General features: G+C 39.5%; 1 protein-coding gene across 2 annotated transcripts in view; it reads right to left on the minus strand.

The window, feature by feature from the left end:
- Positions 1-26722, minus strand: part of gphna (gephyrin a) — a 68546-nt gene that overhangs the window by 16844 nt on the left and 24980 nt on the right. The window contains exons 3-11 of one of the 2 annotated variants that reach the window (XM_079458232.1): positions 23410-23467; positions 22778-22870; positions 20561-20655; positions 20371-20437; positions 14881-15153; positions 13571-13687; positions 12381-12512; positions 4098-4139; positions 2909-2983 (exon numbers count right to left, since the gene is read on the minus strand). In XM_079458232.1, coding sequence (XP_079314358.1) covers positions 2909-2983; positions 4098-4139; positions 12381-12512; positions 13571-13687; positions 14881-15153; positions 20371-20437; positions 20561-20655; positions 22778-22870; positions 23410-23467 — 952 coding nt within the window. The remainder of the gene's footprint in view (positions 1-2908; positions 2984-4097; positions 4140-12380; positions 12513-13570; positions 13688-14880; positions 15154-20370; positions 20438-20560; positions 20656-22777; positions 22871-23409; positions 23468-26722) is intronic. The other variant, XM_079458233.1, reaches the window with a different exon arrangement.

Raw genomic sequence — 26722 nt, forward strand, 5'->3', positions numbered from 1 at the left:
AGAGAGAGCGAGCGAGAGAGCGAGAGAGTGCGAGAGAGCGAGCGAGAGAGTGCGAGAGAGCGAGCGAGAGAGTGCGAGAGAGAGCGCGAGAGTGCGAGAGAGTGCGAGAGAGCGAGAGCGAGCGAGAGAGAGAGCAAGAGTGCGAGAGCGAGAGAGAGAGAGAGAGAGCGAGAGAGAGAGAGAGAGAGAGAGAGAGGGAGAGAGAGAGAGAGAGAGCGAGAGAGAGCGAGAGAGAGAGAGCGAGAGATAGAGAGCGAGAGAGAGAGAGAGAGAGATAGAGAGCGAGAGAGAGAGAGATAGAGAGCGAGAGAGTGAGAGAGAGCGAGAGAGAGAGCGAGAGAGAGAGCGAGAGAGAGCGAGAGAGAGCGAGAGAGAGCGAGAGCGAGCGAGCGCGAGCGAGAGTGCGAGAGTGCGAGCGCGAGAGCGAGAGAGAGCGAGCGAGCGAGCGAGAGAGAGAGAGAGCGAGCGAGAGAGCGAGAGAGCGAGAGCGAGAGCGAGAGCGAGAGAGAGAAAACGATAGATGAGGTGCAGCTGACACACAGCAAACAGCGAGAAAACACTGCTTCTAAATGGAGATCAAAACATAAAAGGAACAAAAAAAAAAACAGGAGAGAAACGATAACAAGATCTAAGAAACAGAACTCAAGGTCCACAAGAGACTCCAACACACCAAACGTCTAATAAAACAAAGAGCTTTAGATAGAGCGACGTCCACAGACAAGATCATGAGAGAGGGCAGGAAACAGACAAGGAAAAAAGAGTGTGAAGCAAGGAGTTTGGACTCCTGACGCAAAGCAGAGTTTGCGGATGGAAGCAGCTCCTTTTTTTTTGCGTGGGTGGGAAATAGTTACTCGCGAGTCGAAGGTCCTATGGTTCCTGCGATCATCTTTGAGCCCCTCCAGCCTAGAGTGGAGCTTCGGCAATGAACAGAAACAAAAGGGTTTACAACAGACAGAGCAAAGGGAAAGCTTAGGGAGACCAAAAAAAGGAAATCGAATGAGTTTAAAAGGCTTATAGAGACAGCAGTTGCTCAGTCTACACGGAACAAGCCAAGGGATGACAGGGAACGAGCACTGAGAGGTGAAGAGATCTGATCGGACGGTTATTCGGTTGCGGGCTATTGTGTAAAAAGGGGTGGGTGGGTTGTTATGCCAGCCAGCCGGGAAGTTAGCACAGGTCAGCGGGGGAAAGGGGTGCGGTGCGTCACAATGTCACTCAGCACAGTTAGTGGAATCACACAGCACATACTGCACTTCTGGTCCAGGTTTTTTTTGAGGAAACTGGGAAAAACATTAGTCGGTACTACGGTGTATCTGTGCTGACAGCCAATAAACCAGGTCACAGATTTTTTCTCAATATGAGGCCTGAGGGGACTGTGAACGTAAGTGTGTGCACGTGTGGAGGATCATGGATGGATAGATGGTACAAATAACAATAAAATTGCTTCTTAAATGCACATTTAAAAAATAAAATGCACATAAACACTTAACAACAAAGAAATCTCAAAAGTTGCTTATTGACAACTTAACATATTCTGAAAATATTTGTTATTGTTTTTTAAATGCATTCAAACGGGATGTAGTACAAATATTGTATATAAACAAATCTGTGCACAAGACACAAATACTTTCCTGTACCCATTCTTTTTTGAACATCTACCCTCGCTTCATAAAACAACAGACAGCATGAGCTCAAGGTGAATATGAGAGGTGACCAGTGATCACAGGAAGGGTTGAAGGAACGGACGGATGCAATGAAAGCAATGCAGAGACGTCAGATCTTTTAAAATCATGGTCGGGCGAAAGGATTCATTGAAGTGAAAGCGCACGCTCACAAACGGACCCGTTCTCATACACACAGATAACGGAGAGTGATGCATCAGCATATGGGCGGATGAAAGCAGATTCACGCACAGTGAAATGAAGATGGTGTAATTGGGAAACAGTGATGGGCGATGAATTAATAACAAGTAAGTGTCAGGACCAGTATAGGGAACTCTGCTTTGTAATTAACCAATCAGAAATGATTGATAAGACGGTGTGTAAACTAATAACTCAGGGACAGAGAGACAGAGAGACAGAGAGGGAGAGATAAATCTAGTGAGCTGAATTCCTAGAGAGCATTTTAGGGTCTCATTACAAACATGATCCACAAACAACAAATATGTATATTTATTTTATTATTGTAATATCATTACTATCATTGCTTATAATTGTTTTTATATATTTATAAATATGTATTTTTTATTTATTTATACAATAATACATTTTTAGTAAATATAAAAAAATATTTGTTCATTTAATTAAATACTGTTTTTAAATCAAACTAAAACAGAACTATAATGCAGAACATTGGCGTGCTCTTTACATTTAACTACGGCAACTACGAGAATTTCATTTTATGTTTATCGCAACCACAAGAATAACTAGTGGCACTATTATCAAGGTATCATCACAGTAACTATTTGATGTTTTTTATGAACAACTAACGCTCGGTGTCAAATTCATCTTTAATTTAGTTAATTTTGTGTTTTCTCAACAAACCACTTAAAATGTGATAATGATGGTTTGGAATATCACGGTTTGACAATACCGGTATGTTGTAGCAAGTTAAAATAATGATAAATCTGTTGAATGCAGAATGTATCCTATTTAAACATTCAACTATACATAGAAACTGTTTAAGTTGGCAGTATGCAGCACAGACAGCTCACTAGTTTTTAAACAGGAATGAAGAAAGAGATTTCAAAAGAAGAGTTGTAACAAAACGAAGTGCCCTGACAATCCAATTTAACAGGCCGTGGGCCACGAGCAACAACCTAAAGAGGACGCTGGTGCACGGTTGCGTGTGTGATTGACTGAGTGCTTATTCATGTGAAGGTTAGAGGAGAAAGGGAATATCCGTTTACCTGGTCCAAGGTAGAGTACCTTGACTTGAGTGTGATGACCTCATCCAGGTGAGCCCTGAACTCTCTCCGTGAGGCCTGTGGGAAGCCACAGGACAGTAACTCACCTGAGACAGCCATCCCCGTCAACATAAAAACACACTTCACAATAAACACCATCACAGACACACAATCTATCTACGGATATGCTAACGCTGGTATGAAGAATGTGAGGGGGATTGAAGCGAATACTCAAAGCAAAATAATCCCACGGCTACTGCGCAACCAAAGAGAAAAGCGTCTGCGGTGCGTCTCTGTATGCTAAGCTGAGTTTTCAGCAGATTTCAAAGAACAAGAGAGATAATGTGGATAATGAGTACTACGAATCTGAAGCAAGTTTCTGTAACCCCTCCCACTTTGAAAAACAGGAAGCGTTGCAGAAAAGAGCATTGTTATATGAGATGTTATGTTGTAGTCTTGAGGGACAAGATTGTATTTTTGTAACACGAGTTAAAGGTGCACTACGCAATATTTGCTTACATCACGTTGCCAGTACAACACCTTGTTCTCCAAGACTATTTAGTGATACCTACTGGTGTGGATATGGAATTACACAAAGGCGGTAAAATGGTAAAGTGTGCAAATTGAATTAATTTTCATCCACTACCCAATCCGTGACCCAAAGTCTAATAAAAGTCACATTAAGTGAGTATTTGGCTGGTGATGTGACAACATCATGACAGTAACCATAAGCGGCACAAATAGCTTTTAGTATGTCATGAGTGTAATTGCTATAATAAGTATGTTTTACTTTTTCGTGTGTTTGTGTGCGTGAAACTTTTTGACGGCCCAAAAATGTCACTTATTGCACCTTTAAATTCACACCTAGCCATAAATTATGAAAGGCTGCACATTTCACATTAAACATTAATCTTGTTAAAAGTCATGTGTCCCGTTTCTACCTATTTAGATAGAAAAGTTCAGGATTTATGAGAACTTAATGAGCTGAAGCCATCAACTGATGAATCACACACCATTGAAGTGCACACGCTCACACTATAACTAGAATACTTTTGAGAAAAAAATGGACATTTGATGAGAGAGGGTTGACAAACAGTGATCAACGAGGTATGTGAGCAATGATTGGCTGAGTCTTCGAGAGGGGTATGGTCAGTCTCAGGGAGATGACAGTGCTGTGTAAAACATGCTGTACCTCTGTGACACTATAAGTGGATGAGCAGGAGGTGAGCCGGGCCTGGTGCAGGGAGAGAGGGAACAGGAGGGTTAACACTGCAGCCACAAGCAGGGGAAAAACATACAGCATTCCCAACATTACATGGCTTAAAGGCAAACAACTGGCCGGCACTCTACAGGGAAACAATCAAGCCACCAGAATCTCACATTTATTTCTGCACACAACTTACACAATCATTAAGACCTTAGTATTTGGGAAGTTACTTCAAAAATGAACATGCAACAAACCAGTACATTTGTTAGCACATGTAGGGTCCAAAATTAAGCATCAAATGGGATATAAATTGGCATGGATAGAAACTTAAAGGGATAGTTCACATAAAAATCTAAATTCAGTCATGAATTGCTCAACCACAAGCTGTTCCAAACCTGTATAGAGTTCTTTGTTCTGTTGAACACAAAGGAAGATAGTTGGAAGATTGTAAGCAAGTGAGATTTCTGGGACACCACTGACTATCATTAAAATGGTTGTCAAAGGTGCCCCAGAACTGTTTGTTCGTATGTCTGTTTATGTGAGTTGTATGCCCGTCCACGACTTCTCGCACTACGTAATCACGTTGGAAAGGTCATGCATGATATAATCGGAAGTTCCGACCCTGTGTTTACGAATGTGAAGATCGTTCAAAGTTCTTAGATGATGATTGACACGTTATATATCTTTGCGCAAGATTATTGTTTAAAATGGTCAGTTCGTGTGCATATCAGGGACGTTTCAATCTTTTGAAATCTACGTCACTCGTAACCTTTCCAACATGATTGCGTTATACGGAAGTCGTGGACGTGGATAACGCAGGCAAGATTTATGTTGAAAAAGTATATCATTATTATGTTTTCTTGTAAAATGACTAATCATTTAGCTAGACAGCACTCTTATTCATCTGCGGGTGACAGGTAGAGCGTTTTGAAGCTGCGACGAGAGCTGAAAATTGGACCTTAACCAACAGTTCAACGTTCAAGTCCACTATATGGAGAAGAAACCTGGAAAGCTTTCCTCATAAGCCTCAAATTGTTTACGACAGAAGATGACGTGGTTGAGTGAATGTTCATGACATTTTTATTTTATAGTGACCTATCCCTTTAACAGAACAAAAAAAAAACTATAATTCTTTCTACCTTTCTACTGTGGTAGTCAATGGCGCCCAAGAGATCTCAGTTGCACACATTCTTCCAAATTTCTTTCTTTGTGTTCAACCATACAAATACATTTATGCAGGTGTGGAACAACACGTGGGCAAGTAACTCATGACAGAATTTTCCTTTTTGGGTTTTGGTTGAACTATACCTTTAAGGAATTGCAACATAAAAGAATTGACATTTGCGTTTTTTTTTTAATTTGGCATGAGCAAACCAACTCCGTCACTATCACACATCTTCTAACAACTTACCATAGTCAAACATTATTAATGAGTAAATTAATCTAAAAATATGTGTTTTTCTTTTATTGTCATAACTCCAGTTCTAGTGTTAGTACATTCCTGGACAAAAAACGAAGGAACAAAATGTCATTGGTAGCTTGTGTATTGTGCCGGCTAGTGTATGATAGTGCTAGTGAACATAACCTGCGTTGATTGCTGCAAATATACAGTATATATATATATATATATATATATATATTGACTTTACTTTTATTTATATATATATATATATATATATATATATATATAAATAAAAGTAAAGTCAATCATTTCCTCTCATATGGACACAAAACTTAAATTAGTACATTGCTGCGGTCAAAATGCATGTTCAAAAAATGTACAAGTGTGACAGGAGGTTGTGATATTTTGACGCATTTCCGAGTGAAATTGAATTTTGAATGAGAAAATGTTGGTGTGGCTTTTGTCTTTCACTGCGATTTGATTGGATGGAACAAGGAGTGGACTGACAGTTGAAGGGGAGGGGTTAACAGATGCGCCGCCCAAGCTTTCTAACATACCTCATTTAAGATGGATAGTTATTACAGGACAGAAGTGCATTTTAAGATTTTAACTGGAGATTATGAGGGCGCACAATTTTTAAAAGAGAATGACCCACATTGATGAACTATTTACAATAATCGCTGCAATATTACATGAAAAAATAGACAAATGTAATTTTTTATTTCACTGGGACTATACAAATGGACACGAACATATTTTTAAATACACAGCACCGGTCAAATATAAACCACAACTGTGTATTCAGAGCTCTCTTTGTTAAAGCCCTTGATGTCCTCCACCAGACTCTAACCACACTTACACACACACACACACACACACACACACACACACACACACAGTAATGAAAAAATTTTATGCAGAGGCGCTGCCAAATACAATATGTATCTCTTCCACAACTGTCACACATCTGTCAGATTCAATGACAGGTCCATGTGATAATCGCTACGGCATGTCAAGAGCCTGTTCTCTCCTTTAGCTAACCTTCAATCTCCTCTTCATTCATCAATCAAGAAATGAGGAGGTGGTCAACAATCTCCAAAGGCACTGTTGATGTCTACGCATTGTAGGGCTGTGTACACATCCCGACACAAGTCCACGATACAATGCATATCCCGATAAGGGTCAATTTTGTATTACATGTCTCATAGAGCAAAATATACTTACATTCATAACTACTTCAATTAATCTGACAAAGTAATGCATAAAGATTAAGTCCTTATACAGAGACCCTTGTTTCTAAAACATGGTTTCTAGGCTACATAATTTGCATACGCATGTGTTTTACAAATGGTCAATATGGATAACGAATAGATATGAATATATGCATAAACATATAAACATATGTACAATATGTAAACATATTGTTTTTTCTTAACATTTATATTCCTTTAAATTGATATGAAATTTGCTGAGAAATAAGTACAAAAAAAATCTAGTTTTGTCGTGTTCTGCGTGAGTAAAAGAAGCAGCTCTAATTCAGTATTTAAACTCTTTGTTCAATCACAGTCTGCCTGCATGGCAAGCTTCAGCTAAAAGGCCCTCCAGGCATATCCTTAGTCAACCTCATCCCCACACACACACTAGTGAGCACGCCACACACTCGCCTCAGTTAGCGCACACATGCACTGTCCCTATAAGCAGCTACACAATTCTTTCCACAGAAATCCACTCTACGTCTATACTTCATGCACATGATGTGAATCAGGAGTCATCAAAAGACAACAATGATACTGCACATCTTATATTTTTTGACACACTGGATGGTCGATTAGTGCAGCAAACGACATAGCAGTTTAAAGGGCTGACATAAGACCTATATTTTTGTCTCATATTTAACAAATGTCAAAAATGACATTGTTTGTGGATAGGAAAATCGGTTTCGGTTAAAATAATTAATTTTGTGTTCTACGAAAGGAAGAGTCATAAAGGTTTAAAATGACAAAAGGGAGAGTAAATACAATCCCTTCATTGCAAAGTATATTTTTTAAATAAGAGGGCAAATATTAGTCTTAGGCTCTAAAGACAAGCAAGTACAACATAAATATAAGAAAAGAATTTCAATCTATCACAGTAAAAGCATCAAATGATAATAAATTAATTATTTTTTATCATTTAAAAGTGATGCAGTTCTTTTTCATATTGTGGTAGGTTAGTAAACAGAAGTGATTTTTAATGCTCATTCAATGCAGCACTATTTTTGCAACGCCGCGACAAAAAAAATTATGGTACATTTGCCAGCTGTGAACTAAATAAGAACCCACCTACCGTTGATTTTTTTACTCTTACCAAGACAATAACAAGCCTAACCTAACTTACCCTAACTTCATAACGCTTATAACAATTACATATAATATTATTTTAACTGGATAGTATTAAAAATATTTTTTTGCGTTGGAATTATTCCATTTATGTTGCATATGTTGTAATCCTAAATGGGAAACTATACTATGTAACAGAACACAATCGCCTCCTATACACACACAAATACACATTCCACGACAGAAAGTGCACATACAGTTCAATCCCATGCGAAACAAGAAAGACATTCAAACAAACATGCATGCATCACACGTAGTGTGTGCATTTGTGGCTGCAGAGCTACAAAACAAATGCATACAAAATTTGGCAACAGATAAGGTAACAAAATCATGTGAGCTATTGGTGATGTTGCACAGTTGGTACTGGAACAAGACTAAGATTGTTAACCAACTGCAACTCCAAATAGTAGCAACTAACTGAGCCCTGCTCCATTCACAATCCCCGACACTAACATTTCCTGTGCTGCACCGGGGCACTGCAGTTGTTATGAAATCACAGGACCTAACGCTGGTGATTGGCCGCTCCATACGCCACAGATCGCTCGCTGAATTCACCCCAGAACAGAGCATCCCTCCCGGGAACACATCTGCCACGGACTACCCCGGAGTCTGCCTGGAAACCTACAGTCTCACACACGTACCACACGCGCAAGCACTCACGCACATCCAAAAACAAATACGCTGACGACAAAACAGAGTGACGCATCAGAGCGGAGAAAGCCAGCTCTTACCATGCTGTATCCCGATACACAGCAGAATGCTGCAAGTCTCCCATGCGCACACTTGCACACACACACGCTATACACGCATGAAGCTGCGTGTAGGAGGAGAAAGAGAGGTGGAGACAAGGCGGGGGGGAAATAAAGCATGTAAAGCTCATGTTAATAGAACATTTACAGTGCAAATGAAGCCAGACAGATTTCAAATTTCTCTGTTTCTGTTTTGTATTATTTTTTTAAACCGATTAGATCAAAACCAGTGGATGAGGGAATACCACAGGGCTCTAATAGCACAGGAGACATGAGTGCTATAGAGTGGTGTGGTACAATGTAACGGGGCTGACTGCTGTCTTGGGTGTGTGTGTGTGTGTTTTCTTAACTTATCCGTCTTCAAGCAAAAAACGTGAGTTAAGAGAAGGAGAGAGGAAGAAGTAGGGAAGCAGAGTCTTATGTAACACCTGGACATGCTACGGAGTGAATGCAGTGAGCTTGATGTATGCTTTGTAAAGGCTTTTAATCAAGCTTTTCTTTCACTCACGAAGAAAAAGGTCATCTCAGGGGTGGCCTGTCCTGACAGATGATTGGTTACTTGGGGTGTCCCCGAATTTTGAGTGTGATAAAAGAGAAAATCAAAGATGTGTTCAACTAATAGAATAATTTTTTTTAGTGAAGGTCTGATATTGTGACAGGCCAAATATTCTTGTGTGTGTGCGTTTCATATGGTATGACAGCAAAAAAATCATACGAAATAGAATTAGAGATATTAATCTTCATTGTTAGTTTTTTATTTTAGCTGTCACACAATAGGACACATGTACAGTATTACATTAATGCAATATTACTCGAGTAGTAGCGTGATGGGGCTCTATACAGGATGGTGACCATAGCCACTGATACAGGCCCCATCACACGAATACGAGAGCGATATTGCATTAATGTAACAGTTTGGCGGCACAAGTTTGTAAATTAACCAGAAACAACTTCGGGGTGTCTTTAAAACCTTACGTTTTTTTAAGGAAATGGGAAAGAACTTTCTTCCAACATGAATTCCACCCCAGCATAACGGTTACCTCCGCTACTAATTCCAAACCGTCACTTCTTTTAAAATTTGGGCTCAGCTGCTGATCGAGGTATCTCAGGAGACAGGAAGTAAAGCCAACATTGGATTCGGACTTGCCTAGATGCCTTCCTTCCCACCTTGAAATGCGGCCTTCTATGGCAGCATTTTAGAGCTTTCGGACACGGCCACTGTCACCACTGACACAAGTACGTGTTGCCGTTTTCCTATTATGATGGAATTTTTGCAATTTTTCAGTATTCAAGTTTGTCATTACATACATGCACAGTGTTGATTAAGATCTCAGTCAATGTGCAGCATCAATCCATTGTAATAAATTTAGTGTAAAACATCAGACGATGGGTGCTGACATATTACGGTAAAACGTCAGTTAGAAGCCTGGGCATGTGCAGAAGGAATCGTCAAAGGAGTCAGAGTCTGGGCAGTAGTGAGCACGAAGTTGAGCGCGGTATCATGGTCCTGTCCATATTCCCTGATGACTCAATCGTAAATGAAGAAATCTTTTTTATAATCTTATAACTTACTAAAACCAAACTTATTCAAAAATGAACACTTGGACGTACATCAACGCGATGAAAACTGACTTAAATAACAGAAAACATTTGAAAAAAACATTTGAAGTGTAATTGGATTTATGACCCGTCCTGCAGCCAGCCACCAGGGGATGACCAAAGAGCACACAGCTTCACTTTTCAGGATGTATGAGGCACCCCTGATTTATATGTATGCTGTGTAGCTTCTTCAGATTGACGCAGCTGTGACAGCTTAGTCGTTGAAAAACAGAGTTACGACACTTGCATAGACGTCCGTTGGAAGAATGGAATGCGGAAGTAACTCGTGTCGTGAAGTGACCAATAGTTCCAAACACTGCACTGAAGCCCATTCATTTTAACGTCTCATAAACGCATTTGCTGTACAGTTGGTTAATTAACAGCATTTTAACGAGTTGGCAGACATTACTTACATTCATAGATCTTATATTCACATCACTCCCCAGACTAAATGCATTTTGTAGTCAAAGTAGTATTCAGTGTACACAATGTGCTAATATATTTGTCAAAACTTATGCAAATATAGTTGCTATTGTCTGCCCCGCTAAAATCCATTCAAATAGGTTGACAGCACAGATCTGTTGAACTTGGAACACAGCATTTCTGTGGCTCAGTGGTTAGAGCATGGCGCTAGCAACGCAGTGGTCATGAATAGGAATTTACAATTGAAGTTTTACACCTTGTCCTTATTTGCCGCAAAAGAAAATAATAATTATAAAGTCTTGAAGTCAATAAGCACTAATTTTGCTGCTATTTGTGTACTTGGGCCCCTCTGCGGACCCACTAAAAAGCAAATTAGAATTAATCTTACTTGTGTCACAAACAAAATAAAACCACATAAATTATCTGCACATTTTAAACCTCGAAAACAAACCTCAATATTTTAAGGCTCTTCAATTCTGGCGCCCAATGTCAAATGTGCATACACAAAATCATCTATAACGGGTTACACACACACACACACACACACTTGCTTTCCGTAACTACTAAGTGCCACCTGACATCATTGTTTAGTATCTAAAGCTAAATCACAATCCGCTTGTCAAAAAAAACAGCAGTAAGCAGAATTAAGCAAGCCTGAGGTCACTGCCTCCACTTTATTAAAATTCTGCTTAACTCAGTGAATTTAATAGAACCGCGGACCAAAATATATATAACATTTGTGTTAAATACTTAGTTTTTTGCAGAATCAACACCTTGGTGTCTGTCATACAGTAAGTAGATGCTGTAATATATCATTTGTCCACCAGAGGGAGGGAGAGAGAGAGAGTGAGAAAAGGAGAGAAGAGTGGATTTGCAATCCCACTTATTTACTTATTAACACAAAGTTCGTTTATACACACAACCTTTGAACACCTGACCTAAGACACAGCCACAAACAGCGCTTCACTAGTGTCTGTTACGTCAAGCTTAACAAAAATAGTGCATTGGGAATAAAGGGAAGGAACAGTCATTATACGGTACTGTTAACTCAGCACAGGTTTCACCAAAAACCTCCTAACAAGACGAGAAATAAAACTGAAAGAGTTCTTCACATAAAAGAGCTGAAATCTTGCTGTCACACACTCCAAAAGCACCGTGTGTCCGTTCAGATAAAAGAAGAACTGAACAGTAAAGAGATACCTGTGTTCATAATGCCTTGCCATAACACAGGGCGTCCTCAGCTACCATAAAAGCACATCTCAGTCAAAAGTTGAAATGATGAGTATGACCATGACTTATGAAGTAGCTAAAACACAATGGCTAACCCAACGTGCGAAAGGCCTCAGTTGCTTAATACGTAAAAAATTGCTTCTTCTTCACTTGAACATTCCATACATTCTTGCCTAAAAGCGAAAAAAATCCGTGTTCGTAACCACCTTGCACATTTGTATCTGAAATAAGAAACTGGTCACAGCTACAGCAGGTGAATCAAATAGGGCAAACTGAAATTGAGTCCGTATAGAAACCCCGCCTCTCCTCTCTGTCTGCCCAATGAGCACAGTCACTGCTGTCCGGGTCGCATAGCAGTGCGGAAAAGCAGGCAATGAGGGGGCAGCAATGAAGATCCATGAAGTATAAGAAGGGCATGACGAAACGGAAAGCTGAGCTTGGGGAGAAAGGAATGGTGTGAGTGAAGGGAAAAGGGGCAGAGATTTACCTTGGGGGTGGGACAGGAGGCGGTCGAGAGGCGGGATTGCTGAGCACAAGGAGATTCGGAAGGCGTAGTGCTGAGAGAGGCGGTGTCCCGCGCTAACACTTGCACGCCTCGTGAAATGATGGATTCTGGTATCTGTAAATAGAAGAGCGTAGTGTGTGTCAATTAAATACAGTTAGGCATTGCCTTTCACATAAAAAGATTATCAGAAGCATCAATGACTGACCTACAATCAGGAAGGGCTTAAGAAATATACTTATTACTAACCGATACTTGTTTTATTTCTCTACATGAACATTCACAAGGAATTTACCTGTAATATATGAAACATCATAACATATACAGGCTGATAATTTATACTGCAGTCAGATTCACACACACCGCCTTTGATCCAGCATGCGAGCCTTTGCGCTGAAACAAACTGCAGCCAGGCTCTCCGGCAGAAGCGTTGTGGGATTAAGAGCCAGTCTGATGGGCAGAAGGGTGAAGAGCGCAGGGCTCTTCCACGGTAACGCTGGGGCTTAACCGAGCACTAATTAACACCGGGGCTAAATCAAGCCCTCGCAGGAAGGACCAGCTCCACAAGCGCTTTAATTATAAAGCGCTGATGCTAACACTGTGCTAATAATAGCGCTCGACTCAACCTCTGCCGTCCCGGGAGACCGCGCTACGATCGCTCCCTGTGGAGAGCACAGTAATACCAACCTGCACGACCCCATTATAATTACTATATAAAGAGAGCTAATACAGGATATTTATTCAAAGCTCTGTTATCAGGGAAAAGCTTTACAAGACCTGCCGTGGCGGTATAACAATATAAATATTGCTTACTGGAGAATAATCTGATGGAGCACACTGTTGTAGAAGCGTACTAGATTGGCACATTTTCAGAGGAAAAACGACAAGGGTGCTTGCCCGTGCAAAACTGAACATCATGACACTGTTTTGCTATGCAGTTGCTTTGGTGTTTTGAGTGATGGGTGGTTTGAGGCACAGTATCATTAACATCCATTGCTGAACTGAAGTTTTACGTCAACGTTTAATACTTGGGGCAATTGATTAGTTCAAACCCCCAAAATAAGTTGGTTGACATCAAATCATTCAATCGGGAATGCCGAAACTGCGCGCTCAAAGGGCCACTGAAATTGCTTGACAGGAAAACGTGGGTGGGGATGTCAGTGTGTGTGGCTTACCGGGTCGCTGCATGAGCAGGTGAAATGGGAGGGAATGGAAGTGGGCGGCACGAAGCCGCTCAGGGGCCGCCCACCTTTCGCCATTAAAACAGCATGGCTGGAATGGGACTTCATGCTCTGATGGTGAACACGAGACTCATCAACATGACAATAGACTTCACACAAACGTTCTGCCATACATGCACACACAAAACACAATATACATGCAAGATGGTAATTTGGAGGTTGAAGACAAAACCGTCTGACAGAAAAATGATCAACATTCTTATGTGTTCATAGCAATCGGTTTTTACAGTACATATAAATACATGACAGAGACAACACATAATCTCTGTCAAAGCTGGAAACTAAACTGCAGCCAAGGCGCAATTATTAAAAACGTTGCTGTAATATTTGGCTCTTGAACACAATGCGTCTTTTTAAATTTCAGACAAAAGACTCAAATTCTCCGCACACAAAGCTGTTATGACTTGGAACATAGTAATCCTGTGAACTATAGACCACGTCAGAAGACGTAAACAACCCTGGTCCAAGACTGACCAAAAGCACTTCTAGTTTAAACTAAATACAACCAACAGAACATAATAACCGATCAAGATGTTGAACAAACATATTTAAGTTGAATTGTATTTGTAAGATTAAAAAGAATACACTCTTAAAGAAAATGGTTAACAACGCCAAGGTTGTGGGTTCGATCCCAGGGGATAGCACATACTTGGAAACAAATGTTTAGGAAAATGCAATGTAAGTCATATGGATAAAAGCGTCTTCAAAAACGAAGACAAAATATAAATAGCACAAAAAAGTGGTTCTTGGCTCGTAGTCATAGGGGAAGCACTTTAAGTGCTATTTAGAACCATATTTGGGTGCTTCAGTGGATCTTTAGCGGTTCTTCGGGATGACTGAGGTGCTATATAGAACCCATAAAGAACCATACAGGAGCATAAAAGGTTCTTTATACGGAAACAGTGCTATATAGCACCTCAGTCATCCCTAAGAACCACTGAAGAACCTCTGAAGACGCACCAAAATATGATTCTATATAGCACTAAAGGTGGTTCCCTTATCATTACGAGCCATGAACCACATTTAGTGCTATATATTACCATTATTTTATTAAACCATACTAGCTGCTGGACCAGTGGTTACATCTTGCAAGGTGGTCTATACTTGTTCAAGTGTCCTAAACTATATCCAAGGTTTCTATGGGAGGTTCACTTTAGTGTGCCAAAAAAACAAATGATATTGGGTGCTATTCCTTTAAGTTTAACCAAGCCAGTTTAATGCAGCAGGCAGCCAGTGATGCTCACCTTAGCCGCTATAGCTGCTGCTGTGATGTGAGAGGAGCCGCTGTCCTCAGTGGACGCCACACCACTGTCTTTCTTCTCCTCATCCTCTTCCTCGCACTGTACACCCTTGTCTTCTGTCTGCTTGTGTGGGCTGGTGGTGGGTGGAGGGGAGAGAGGAGGAGGAGGAGATGGCAGGTCCTCCAGGGCGTCATGTACCTCCTTCACCTTCACAACAGCGTCCCTCAGCAGGTCGATGGCGTGAGGCAGAGCGGGTAAGATAAACTGGAAGCACTCCTGAAAAAGAAGGTGGCAAAGAGGAAATAACAGTGAAGGAATGCGAAAGAATGAAATGACAGGACATGGAGATGGTCAATGCATTACCAAACTAAATCTATAAAAATGTACACAAAATATACACTTGTATGCTCGATAAACAAAATAGGTTTTGTTCTTGGATGTAATATTTGATATGTTTTTAAAGATTTAGCTGTGTTCAACAAGAAATCAGGGGAAATCAAATAATAGAAAAAATCCGTTTTTTTGACCCGTGCTATAGCCTTATCAGCCAAAATATGCAGGTCTAGTTTTGAGGTACAGGGAGTGAAAAATCACAGCACAGGCTTAACAGTTGTAGCATATGGATAAAACATCTGTTAATGTTAAAAATATACACAAACAATTTATTTTTGTACTTTATCACATAAATAGGCAGGAAACGGACGAAGGACATTAATTTTACAGTTGGATAAATTAGGTCCATAAAATTTAGTCTTTCCCAATTATCTTTTTTCCGTAAATAAATTTCAGAACATAACATAAAAATACATAATTTTGAAAATTGCTTTACATTGTTAAATCTTTTTTTATAAAAATATTTTTATTAGAACACTTAAATCATCTAATGAAACCTTTTTGAAAGCATATAAGTGGAATTTCAAGATTCATGTTTTTATTTATACCCTAAAACCTGTCTGAATTATTTAGTTAAAAAAAAAACAATAGCCTACAAATACTTCAATATGAAAGCAAAACGTATAATTATTGAGGGGGCCTTGGAAAATTTTCTCAACTTTAAGGGGTCCCTGGCCCAAAAAAGTTTGGGAACCCTGATATAAACACATTTACAAGTAACGATGCGACTTTTCAGAGTTCGACATTTTTCGGCGCTTCTAACATCCTCTGCACGGCTTTAAATGTACCATTAAGCAGTAATGTCAGGTCTTCACGGCACAAATCCCTCTTGTTCTCCGCCAAAGTAACGCTGTGTTAGTGAAGGCCCAGTATCTATCCGAATCCTCTAATAGGACGACTTACAGGCCAACCTATTGACTCCAACTTAATGGAATTTCGGATACAGTTGGACATCCTCCATTTTGAAGCGCTGAAGTCTGATAAGGGCACAGCTTGTGAATATAACACAGGTGGCCGAACTGAATTGCTCTTAAACTGCATTGCTTAAGTACTTCAGACAGGAGACATTAATAATTATGAAGGAATGGACAGCAGAGGGGATGGAGACCTGAGTCCAGGGAAGGCTTATGCGCTGGAGTGTTGCTCACGCATGGTTGGATGTGGCTGTATCTCTCAATTATGACTCAAAGTTAAAAAGTAGATTAATATGTGGAGACATCAAAAGTCCATAGGCTACTTCCTTTTGGTGCGTGTAGAAGCCTATTTTTTGTTGCAAGGTGAGGCGTGTGTGTGCGTGTGTGTGTGTGTGTGCGCGCCCTGACACTCCAGATCTGAGCGCAGTACTATGTAGGAGAAATGAGTGCCAAGGGAAAAATGATGGGCGACTGATTTTGACAATACCGACTAAGAATGATGAAAACTATCCACGCAATGTAAAATACTACTGAACTTTATAAAAAATGACCAATAAACTTAAAAATGCTTAAAAATGTTGGTAACACTTTACAATAAGGTTTTATTTGTAACATTACTGTAGTTAACATTAATTTACTCAACCGATATATTGCCAATGCAGATTTATCGGGCGATGCAATAATCAATAATTTCCAAATATCGGCCGATTAATCTTCCTGGCAATATATTGGTCGACCACTTACGTTAAAATAATTATAAAATCTTTCAGTTTGGCCGATAGATTCTCCGGTTCGTTCAGATTAGTGCATTTTGTTCCTTAGGAAGATGGCTACACTCATCGACCGGTTGGCGCCCAACACCAAATCACCGCGAGAACAACCTGCTTCATATGCTTTAAAAATGCTCCCGCATCATCCCGGCGAATGAAATCAAACACTCAGTCAGCATCTGACAGACAGTGAAATAACAAATGAATCATCATTCACCTTTTAACGTAACGTTGTGTTGTGTGTAACAGTTAACACTTCAGCATGCAGCCAAGTCTTATTCAAACAGTTCTGTTAAGGCTAAAATACACTACAAGACATTTGCTCAGATTTAGCACAGATTCTGGACTTGTTGCAGGAAGTCTGTGCCAGTCTACATATTTTACCAGTTAGTGTGTTTCTATCTGAAACTTTCAAAAAGTCTGCAAGTGTATGATGTCTAGTTTAAAAAAGAAATCTGTTCAGATATTAAATGTCTCGTAGTGGATTCCAGCCATTAGGTGTCTACAACTGGGGACACAAATATGATTAAAACATTTGACCTCACAAACAGCAACAAATCCTGCGACTGGTTCTGCCTCAGATAGGTGTGTTGTTTTTGGTAACTTACAGACAAGACGCTGTATCCCCCCGCACTCAGAAACCTGTCACTATAATCCCACCCTGAGAGCTGTGTGGCGTATGTGAGGTGAACGAGACAGAGACATGTACACTGTATGTTAAGTAATAATACGTTTGCATTCCTATATATTTTTATTTAATATCCATCTAGATTTAACTGTGTGTAGATCACTTGTGTGTGGACTAGAGTGTAGGTTTAGTCTGTTCTGATTTGATGCTACGCTACATGCAACTAAATAAGCAAATATATAGGCGTTGCTTATTGTCGTGGTTTTGTAATGTTTTCACAGAGACAAAACCCCAAAACAGACATAAATCGTAATAAAATATAAACTTTTACCTAATTTAAGAAAGTGAAACATACCGAGTAAAATAACTTAATGTTATTTATTCGTACACTAATGACAAAAACAATGTAATTCCTTAATATTAATATACAGTAAATGATACACTTTATTTATAATCTTCTGTTGGATTAAAGCAGCAGTAAAACAGTAAACAAAACAGCTGCACTAATTGTCAATATGGAAATATTACGCAAAAATAAATGTTAATTTAGTTCAACTTATTGTTTGTGTTTTTCTCATTTACTATTATTACATGTCTTATATCAGCCACATTACTTTCTCAACATCGGCCATTAAAAAACCCATATTGTTCGAATACTAGTTAACATGAAGTAAAAATAAAAAATTAAAACCATTAATTGTGCATTCCAATTAATATCAATCCAACTGCAGTTGGTTTGGTTTGATTTTAGCCATAATAACTGAACAAATACAGCTAACTAACACAATAAAACACAATAAAAACATGTTAACAATAAAAACACGATTTTTTAAAATGTATACATTAAGCTGGCGCTTTTATCCAAAGCGAGTTATACATTTTATCAAAAGATTCAACAAAAAAAATTATGTATTATTTTGTCTAGATATATTCTCTTTTCCAAAAGACACTCTTTAAGTGTAATTTACCCTCATCCTTAGGCTTTGTGGAATCTCTCTGGAGTAGTATCTAAGTCAGAAGTTGTAGTTTGGTGACCGGGATCTGCCTCCCTTTTTAAAACCAGGCAGGCCCCACTATGTCCGCCAAAAGAGTCACTCTCACTGGGGCTGTGAGGAGGTTGCTTTCATAGGCTGTAGACGTGGAATGCTTTTATTTAGGAACGGAGAAGGGGAGAGCTGTAGCTGAGCTGGACCGAACATAAAGGGCTTCTTAAAAGTTTAATCCCCTTATCGCCTCTGCTTCTGGACTTCAAAGATCCAGTGACAATGAAGTGCTCCGTGGCTGAGGCTGATGGGTAATGGAGATTAATACCACGGCCCTATCAGCAGAGCTCCACGGGGAAAGAGCAGTAATAGGATTGGCCACGATGTTAACATGGTAAGCGTGGGCGAAAGTGCGTGTGAGAGGTGATGCAATGGAACGGGAGTACTCCCATTTAAAAGAAATTCAAAGGTTTAAATTAACCAAAAATCTAAGTTTTGGTTTTAAATATTTACTTTAATTTCCTGGATTACTTGCTCTCATGTCATACATAATTGTGTTATTTATTTACGAGGAAGAACTAGAGCAAACATCCTCTTTAAAGCTGCAAGCCATTATGTTTTCGTTAAAATAGACAACAATTTAGTACATAAAGATCTGTAATAGAGCTTGCTTTACATTATTAAATCTTTTTTTATAAAAATGTTTTTATAAGAACACTTAAATCATCTAATGAAACCTTTTTGAAAGCATGATTTAAATGATTCAAGATTCATGTTTTTATTTATCACCCTAAAACCTGAAATAGAGCACACGTCCTCTTTAAAGCTGCCATAATAAGCCATTATGTTTTTGTTAAAAATAGACAAAAATTAATTACATAAAGATCTGTGTTTAAAACTGTCTCTTTACTTCTACCACAATACACAGCGGTAAACTATAATTATAGTTTTAGAAATTATGCTGTTGGTATTTGACTTTGAGCTACTTCAATATAAACAATTGACAATTACTATCTAAATACAGAAAATAACTATTCTAATTATAAAAACTATTATTATATATTATAATGTACAATTATAACATTTTTGAAGATAAATGTTAAGCTTAATTTGGAACCCCTTTAGGGACTAGATATATAAATATATAAATGAAGATATGCTCGATATAAAGTCCCTGTGAACCAGAAGTTGCGGTCGTTCTAACTTCCGTATTCTGATGCATTTCTGAGTGAAACAGAATTTCCTATAAAAAAAATGCGACTTGATTGAAAGTATAAAAACATCCGTGCATTTTGAAATGGAACTGGCTGCAGACTGACACTTGAAGGGGAGGAGTTAACGGATGCTCCGCCCAAGCCATCTAATTTACATAATTTGATATATATAGCCACTAGAGGGTGGTAGTGCATTTTCAGATTTTAATTGAAGATTATGAGGGCAAATGAATAAAAAAAAAATAGAATGACCCACACTGATAATATATTTACAATAAACCCTGCAATATTTCGTGCAAAAATAGGAATGGTTATTTTACATTTCACTGGGACTTTAATACATAATTTAATCCCCTTTAGTACTAAGTGAGTGGTTTGTATGCATTAATTTCCCATGTTGTGCTTTTACAGCCTATGAAACATTTGTTTTCCCTGAAAATAATTTGATCAACTTACATTTGTTTAAGGACGCATGTTGAGTGATAAGTATAAAGGACATCTGTACTGAAACATTCACAAGGACTGCAGTAACAGCAAGTGATCAGAATACATAAGCGCAGAGCCACACGGACACACACATTGTCTGCTTACCTGTGAGCCCTTTTTGCTCCCAGGTAAATTAATGATAAGGGTTTTGCCTCTGATGCCACATACGGGTCTACAGGAAAGAGATGATTAGCAGTCAAACCATTAGTATTCAAAACACATTCTTCAGCAGAGTGTTAAAGTGTAAAAGATGCAGAGAAGAAACAAGAGGACGTGTCTGTGCATATGCATTTACCTGGACAGCATGCCGAGCGGTGTGACATTTAGGGAGCCCATGAGCATGGCCAGAGCCATCCCTGGAGCTTCGCGCTCTATCACCTCTCTGGTGGCCTGGAAAGGAGAGAGCATACACAAGTTTAAGCAATACACCACAACAGTCATCAGTTATCTTTTGCATCTTTATTAGATATGATAAAGAACAGATTGGACATTTTTGGGCAAAGGTGTAGAAAATCAGATAGGGAGGTCAGGCTCAAACCCAGCATCTTGCGTGAAGGCGAAAGCCCAAATACAAAAAGTTTTATTAGCAATTATAGTTTTGGTCATTTTCCCGAAATCAATTAGTTATTTTAATATCTTCGAAAACTCTGTTTGTGTAAATAAGCATACAGAAACCTCAATTTTCTTAAATGCAGGATCCCACTTTCCCACAGCTTCACAGCTATTAACAGGCAAATGTTTCACAGCGCTGTAGAATTACCACAATATTCATGACATAAGAACAGCTCGCTTACTGCGGTTTTTCATTACAAACACAATTCCGGGCTGCCTTTGATGTTTCTCCACTTCCATCTAAAACACTCGTTCTCTGAACCCTTCACAGCATCCCTTGGGACACACGTTCCCTTCTATCTCAACTGCCCCAATCAGGTGGACACACACTTAGTCATATTCAAGCAAACATGCACGAAACCACACACACGTACAGGCTGAAAAAAGTGCTCAGCAGGAAGGGGTGGAAAAAAAGAAAAGGAGAGTTACTCTCCAATGTGACACATTGTGCCCTTGAATTGAATGACACTTCAAATGCTCCCATTAGTCAAAAGGAGAAGGAGAGCAGGAGGCATCAAAAGAGAAGCTACACAGGCATAATCCACACCAGACTGGAATACAGATACGCAAGGCAAACAAAACAAACCCAAGCGGTTCACTCATCCACATCTATCGTGGCACACGGTGCTTATTATTTTGAACTCCAATTCAAATCAAGTCCACTTACTTCTTGCTTAGACTCCACCCAGCCCACTATGAGTTCAACTTTATGCGAATGCTCAAAACTCTTCCTTGACGTTCTGGAGTCCTTATGGTTTGAATATGGTCAAATTCTTATGCTGGGTTCCCACCAATGCGAACACTGGTTATCAACGCTATTTATTTTTGCGTGAGTGACGCAAGCTGACAAATATTGTCAACTTGCGCGGAAGAGGAGATTAATGCCCGTTCGCGGCAAACGTGTCGTCCGATTCGCATCATTCACATTGCGTCTTTGCATTGACTTTGTATATAATTTACTCGCGCAAAATGCTTAATTCGCATGTGATCAATAAATACAGTTTTATTTACATTTACATTACATTTAGTCATTTAGCAGACGCTTTTATCCAAAGCGACTTACAAAGAGTTCGGGGAGCAATAAGCGATATGTCATGAAAGAGAAATAGTATATTAGGTACTAATAAAAAATTACTAGTTTCAACAAAAGCTAGACCACTACCTGTTGAGAGAAGAGGGTTAGTGTACGTTTTTTTTCTTCTTTTTTTCATGTGTCGGTAGAGTATTCGCCGAAGAGATGGGTTTTAAATCGGTTTTTGAAGGTTTTGAAGGTTTTATAATTTAATAAATAAGAAACTTTTTTTGAGATGTTTTACTTCAAAGACGTGCTTATGCTATATTTCCAAATACATTTTGCCTTCTGAAGTCACATTCAAAAACAGTTGCAACTCTCAACATTAACTTGTGCTTGTAATGAGTAGCAGTGCAATACTACTATTGTCCTCTGGGAGACATCAGTGTTGAAAGTGGGTGTAAACAGTCTCACAGAAACCACAACCTAACATGATCCATAGAAACTAAGATCTGCTCATTCAGGGGATGTGGGTTTGAAACAGCAACATATCATACCCCATTCAATCCGCTACTTTGCATTCTTTCCTGTCACCACTGACTGCAACACATTAAAGTGATTTTGATTGAAGTCATGTCAAACCTGTATCCGTTTCTTTCTTCCGAAATGACCAAAGGATGAGTAAGTGATGACAGAATTTTCAGTTTGGGTGAACTACCACTTCAAAACCCTTTCTGAGCTCAATTTTAGTACTAACTTGAACCCTTTACTATATGCTACGTATTTAGTTGTTGTTGTGTGTACATATAAGCAACGATATAAACAACGCACCTAAATAACACACACTCACATGGACACAAACAAAGACACGTAGACAACATTGAGTACCTCGGGTGTGACATCACGGGGAGCAAAGCCCGTTCCACCGGTGGTTAGAATCAAGTTGAGCTCCTTCTCATCGCACCAGTCCACCAGCGTCTCCTTTAACACACAAACATGCACACAATATCAACACAACTGACAGGGTGTGAGAAACTACTCATCTGTAATTCAGTGTATATGTGGACTATGTGAGTAGTCTCGTCAAATCTGCTGGTGCTACCTCATACACTATCCGCTGTTTTAGTTTGTTCTCGTGTGCCCTCTGATGAATAAAATATATAATTTGAAAACTGCTGTTATCAGCGTAGCCTGATCAAAATATTGCGCACAGCAACACGCGCAAAAACGAAATTTAAATGCCATAGATAAATACGGTTTTATAATTTAATGAATAAGAAACTTTTTGTGACATGTTTAACGTGCTTATGCTATATTTCCATTCCATTTTGCAGCAAAATATAGCTTCTGAAGTCACGTACAAAAACAGTTGCAACTCTGAACATCAAGTTGCGCTTGTAATGAGTAGCAGTGCAATACTATTATTGTCCTCTAGGGGACAGCAAAGTTGAAAGGTGTTTGTGTGCGTGCAGATGCAGATGCATGTATGGCCTCGTGTAACGGGTGATAGGAAACGTTACCTTGATCTCGTCAATCTCATCGGGGACTATTTTGTATGCAGCGATTATCCCTCCGAGCCTGCGGGTGAAGCACACGCACACACGCAAGTGTCAGTGCACGTACAGTCCCAACAGCAGGGAGCAAGAGGTAAAAAAACATAATGTGACAGGGTGCAGGAAACCGAAAGAGCCACACGATGCCAGAGGTATCATAAAGCTGTCAAAATACATCCCCACACACTCCACCCACAACAGGGATGACAGTTAAAGAAGGACTTTCCTTTCATGGGGCCCTTGCTGTTTTATTCACTTCTGCATTCTCCAGGGTGATACCTCGTGGAGGATTAAACTCTGACAGTGCTGTTTCTAAGGCCACAGAACAGGTGGGTTGGTGCTGTGGCTGGATTTCAAGCGCAAGTCTCATATATAAACGACTAAGCGTAAATTCTCAAGAGGGAAGGAGAATCTGAACAGACATTCTCAGAACTCGAAGGCAAATCGTGTTGAATTTCTGAAGTGCGGCGCACACTAGTGGCTGCTTGGGGAACTGCAGCCTGTAATAATTCAAGAAATGGGCAGCTTTGGAAAACAGAAGGGCACACATTTCCAGAACCTTTGGTCTTAACTATATATCTACTCACTATATACAAAACTACAGCTTAAACGCCATTTTAAAACGTATTTTTCACCTGTGCATGGCCCTACTACTGTGTGTATAGGATTAACATTATGCTTAGCAGTCACCAAATTTATTGAGCCACCCCACTGGTCTATCACCACTTTTTTCAAGCTATTTTCTTATTTGAAATATCAGGCGTTATATAAAAAAAACTTACGGATGTTTATCTTATAATTTGTTTGTATTAGACATATACAGAACGCAGCTAAAGGAAACTACTGGGGTATTGTAATGTTGCGAGCCAGAATCGAACTTATTTCACCCACACAAGCATGTTCAGTACTCTCGATGCCACAGATCCAACCACAAGCTTTTATAAGTGTGTGTCACGAAACTCGTGTGTAAAAAAACGAAAAGACATCGCAAGATCCATTTATAGTCGAGCCCAGGATTGGTGGTCTTGAGCTGTTATGTGTATGTACATTTGTATATTATTATCTGTGCACTTTACGTTGATTATTTTGCTCTTTTACATCCATTTTTTTCTTAAGGATCAACAAAGCACATATATATCCAACTTACTATCTAACTACTATGGTGTAATGCTCATAAAAAAGCGAGAAATAGAGACAGAGAGAAATAAAGAGAGAGAGAGAGACACGGGAAGAGCAGAGACTAAAAGAAGAATATGCTGAACACAAAGATGCAGAGCTCTTTAATCCGGTTGCCAGGGAAACCGCTGGTGTGTGAAGACTGGGGGTTTGGGGAGAGATGCTTTAAGACGGAGATGAGTTTGGGATTTCAACCTGGGTATTTGGTGTGTGTAAGGGAGTAGAAATTACACAAACACACACGAAGGGAAGTGCAGGTAGAATGGTGAATGTGAAAGGAGCGCATTTTGAATCTGGACAGAAGTGTGTGTGGTTCAATTCATGTGTGTGTCTACGGTTACGGCTTTAAGGTTTCAGACTGAAAATAGCCTATACGCTACACTATTTTCTAAGTCTAAAACTCTGAGCTGGCATGCAGTGGTTAGTGCACATGCACTCGATACTACAGAGGTGTTTCAATGGATGCATCATTTTCCCAAGGAAAATCTGCAGGATTTCAAGGAAACCTGGATACAGCTGAGCGGGGATAATGAATGCATTATGAAACGAGAAAAAATGTTTAATAAATGAACATGCTAGGTTTGTGGGATTTGTTGAATTTGTGAATGACACCCTTTGCAATTTTTTACGAGACTACCGTCTGCGCCGACAAAAAAATAAAGCATTCAAATATACAATGATGCTATATACGGAAAAACTATGACGTGCTCACATGTGAGAGATGCAGGTTCGAATTGTGCTTCAATTTGATGACAAAAATGATAAACACGATATTATGTTAAATTATAAACTTATTGACTTTGTTTCGAAAGTCCAAATAGATGTAAATTATTAATAAATACGTTTTCAATGTGGAGCAATGTGGAGATTTCAGCGGCATCTAGCGGTGAGGTTATAAATTGCAACCAATGGCTCATTCTACCCGCCCTTTCGAAGTACAATGGCGGCTCTCACAGGACAAAGATGTCATCGCCTTTTCACTTCCTTGCCTGAAGGAGATAACATATTAACAACACTCGCTCTGTAGAGCAGTATGTCCGTTTAAGACTACTGTAGAAAATATGTAAGGGGACCCGTGGTGTATGTAGATAGAAATAGCTCATTCTAAGGTAATAAAAACAAGGTCTTTATACACCTCTGAAGACATAGTTATGCATATTATATTGCATTTGTCTCAATAGATCCTCCAAAAAATTACACACTCGGCCTTTAATAACAAAACAAAAGGTAAAAATAGATCAAATTAATTATGAGTGCATACATTTAAATAAAAACCATAAAATAATAAAGAAATAAGATACTCCTTGCAAAACAGAATGTGGCGCAATAACTGTTTTACCACGATTACTTTGTTTTCATTATTATTGTAAGAACTGAAATCGAAAATCACTTCCGATTAATCGCACAGCCCTAACTTGCAATGTGTCCTAAACCAATGCCCCTCTCGCCCCTAACTGCCTATATCCTCTTATTTTCTAAAAATGAGGGTAAAATACCCTCCAAACCCCTGACAGTTTAACAGAGACTCATCCGCATGCCCACAGCAAATGGAAGCCGCTCTCAAAAGCAACTATGACCTTGGTAGCACTTTCTGAGGTTCTGCTTTTCTGCTCCGGCGTGAGGACACGTCCATCTCTATTTCTCAGGCGAGCGCTCAGCTGTCCCTTTCCAAAACGTCTGTTCGTCTGCCTGTCCGTAGGCTACGTCGTCTGAATTGCCTCCATCCAGAGGACACGCGCTCACTGTGATTAATTCAGCTCTATTTTTACCATACCTCGTTAGAAAAAGTGACAGGCCTTCCGATGAATCAATTTACCTGAGCTGACAGAGCACCAACACCCAAACCTTATGCATCAATACTCTCTCAACCATTCCTACCTTCTGGCTGCGCCCCGTGTCTCTCCACCTCTAAGGGACCTAATTCCTGCTGTCTCTGTCCCTCCTTTCGCCCTTGGTCGAGTCATTAAACAAAAGCTTTGGTTTTTGATGTTATAGTGGAAACACAATGTGTTTCCGCTGGTACTGTACTATGCAGTCTGGCCACAAGCTCCTATGCGATCCATCACAGGGATTAATGAAACTACAGAACCCGTTATATACAGTA

The sequence above is a fragment of the Barbatula barbatula genome (genome assembly GCF_947034865.1).
Source record: "Barbatula barbatula genome assembly, chromosome: 6".
Lineage (NCBI taxonomy): Eukaryota > Metazoa > Chordata > Actinopteri > Cypriniformes > Nemacheilidae > Barbatula > Barbatula barbatula.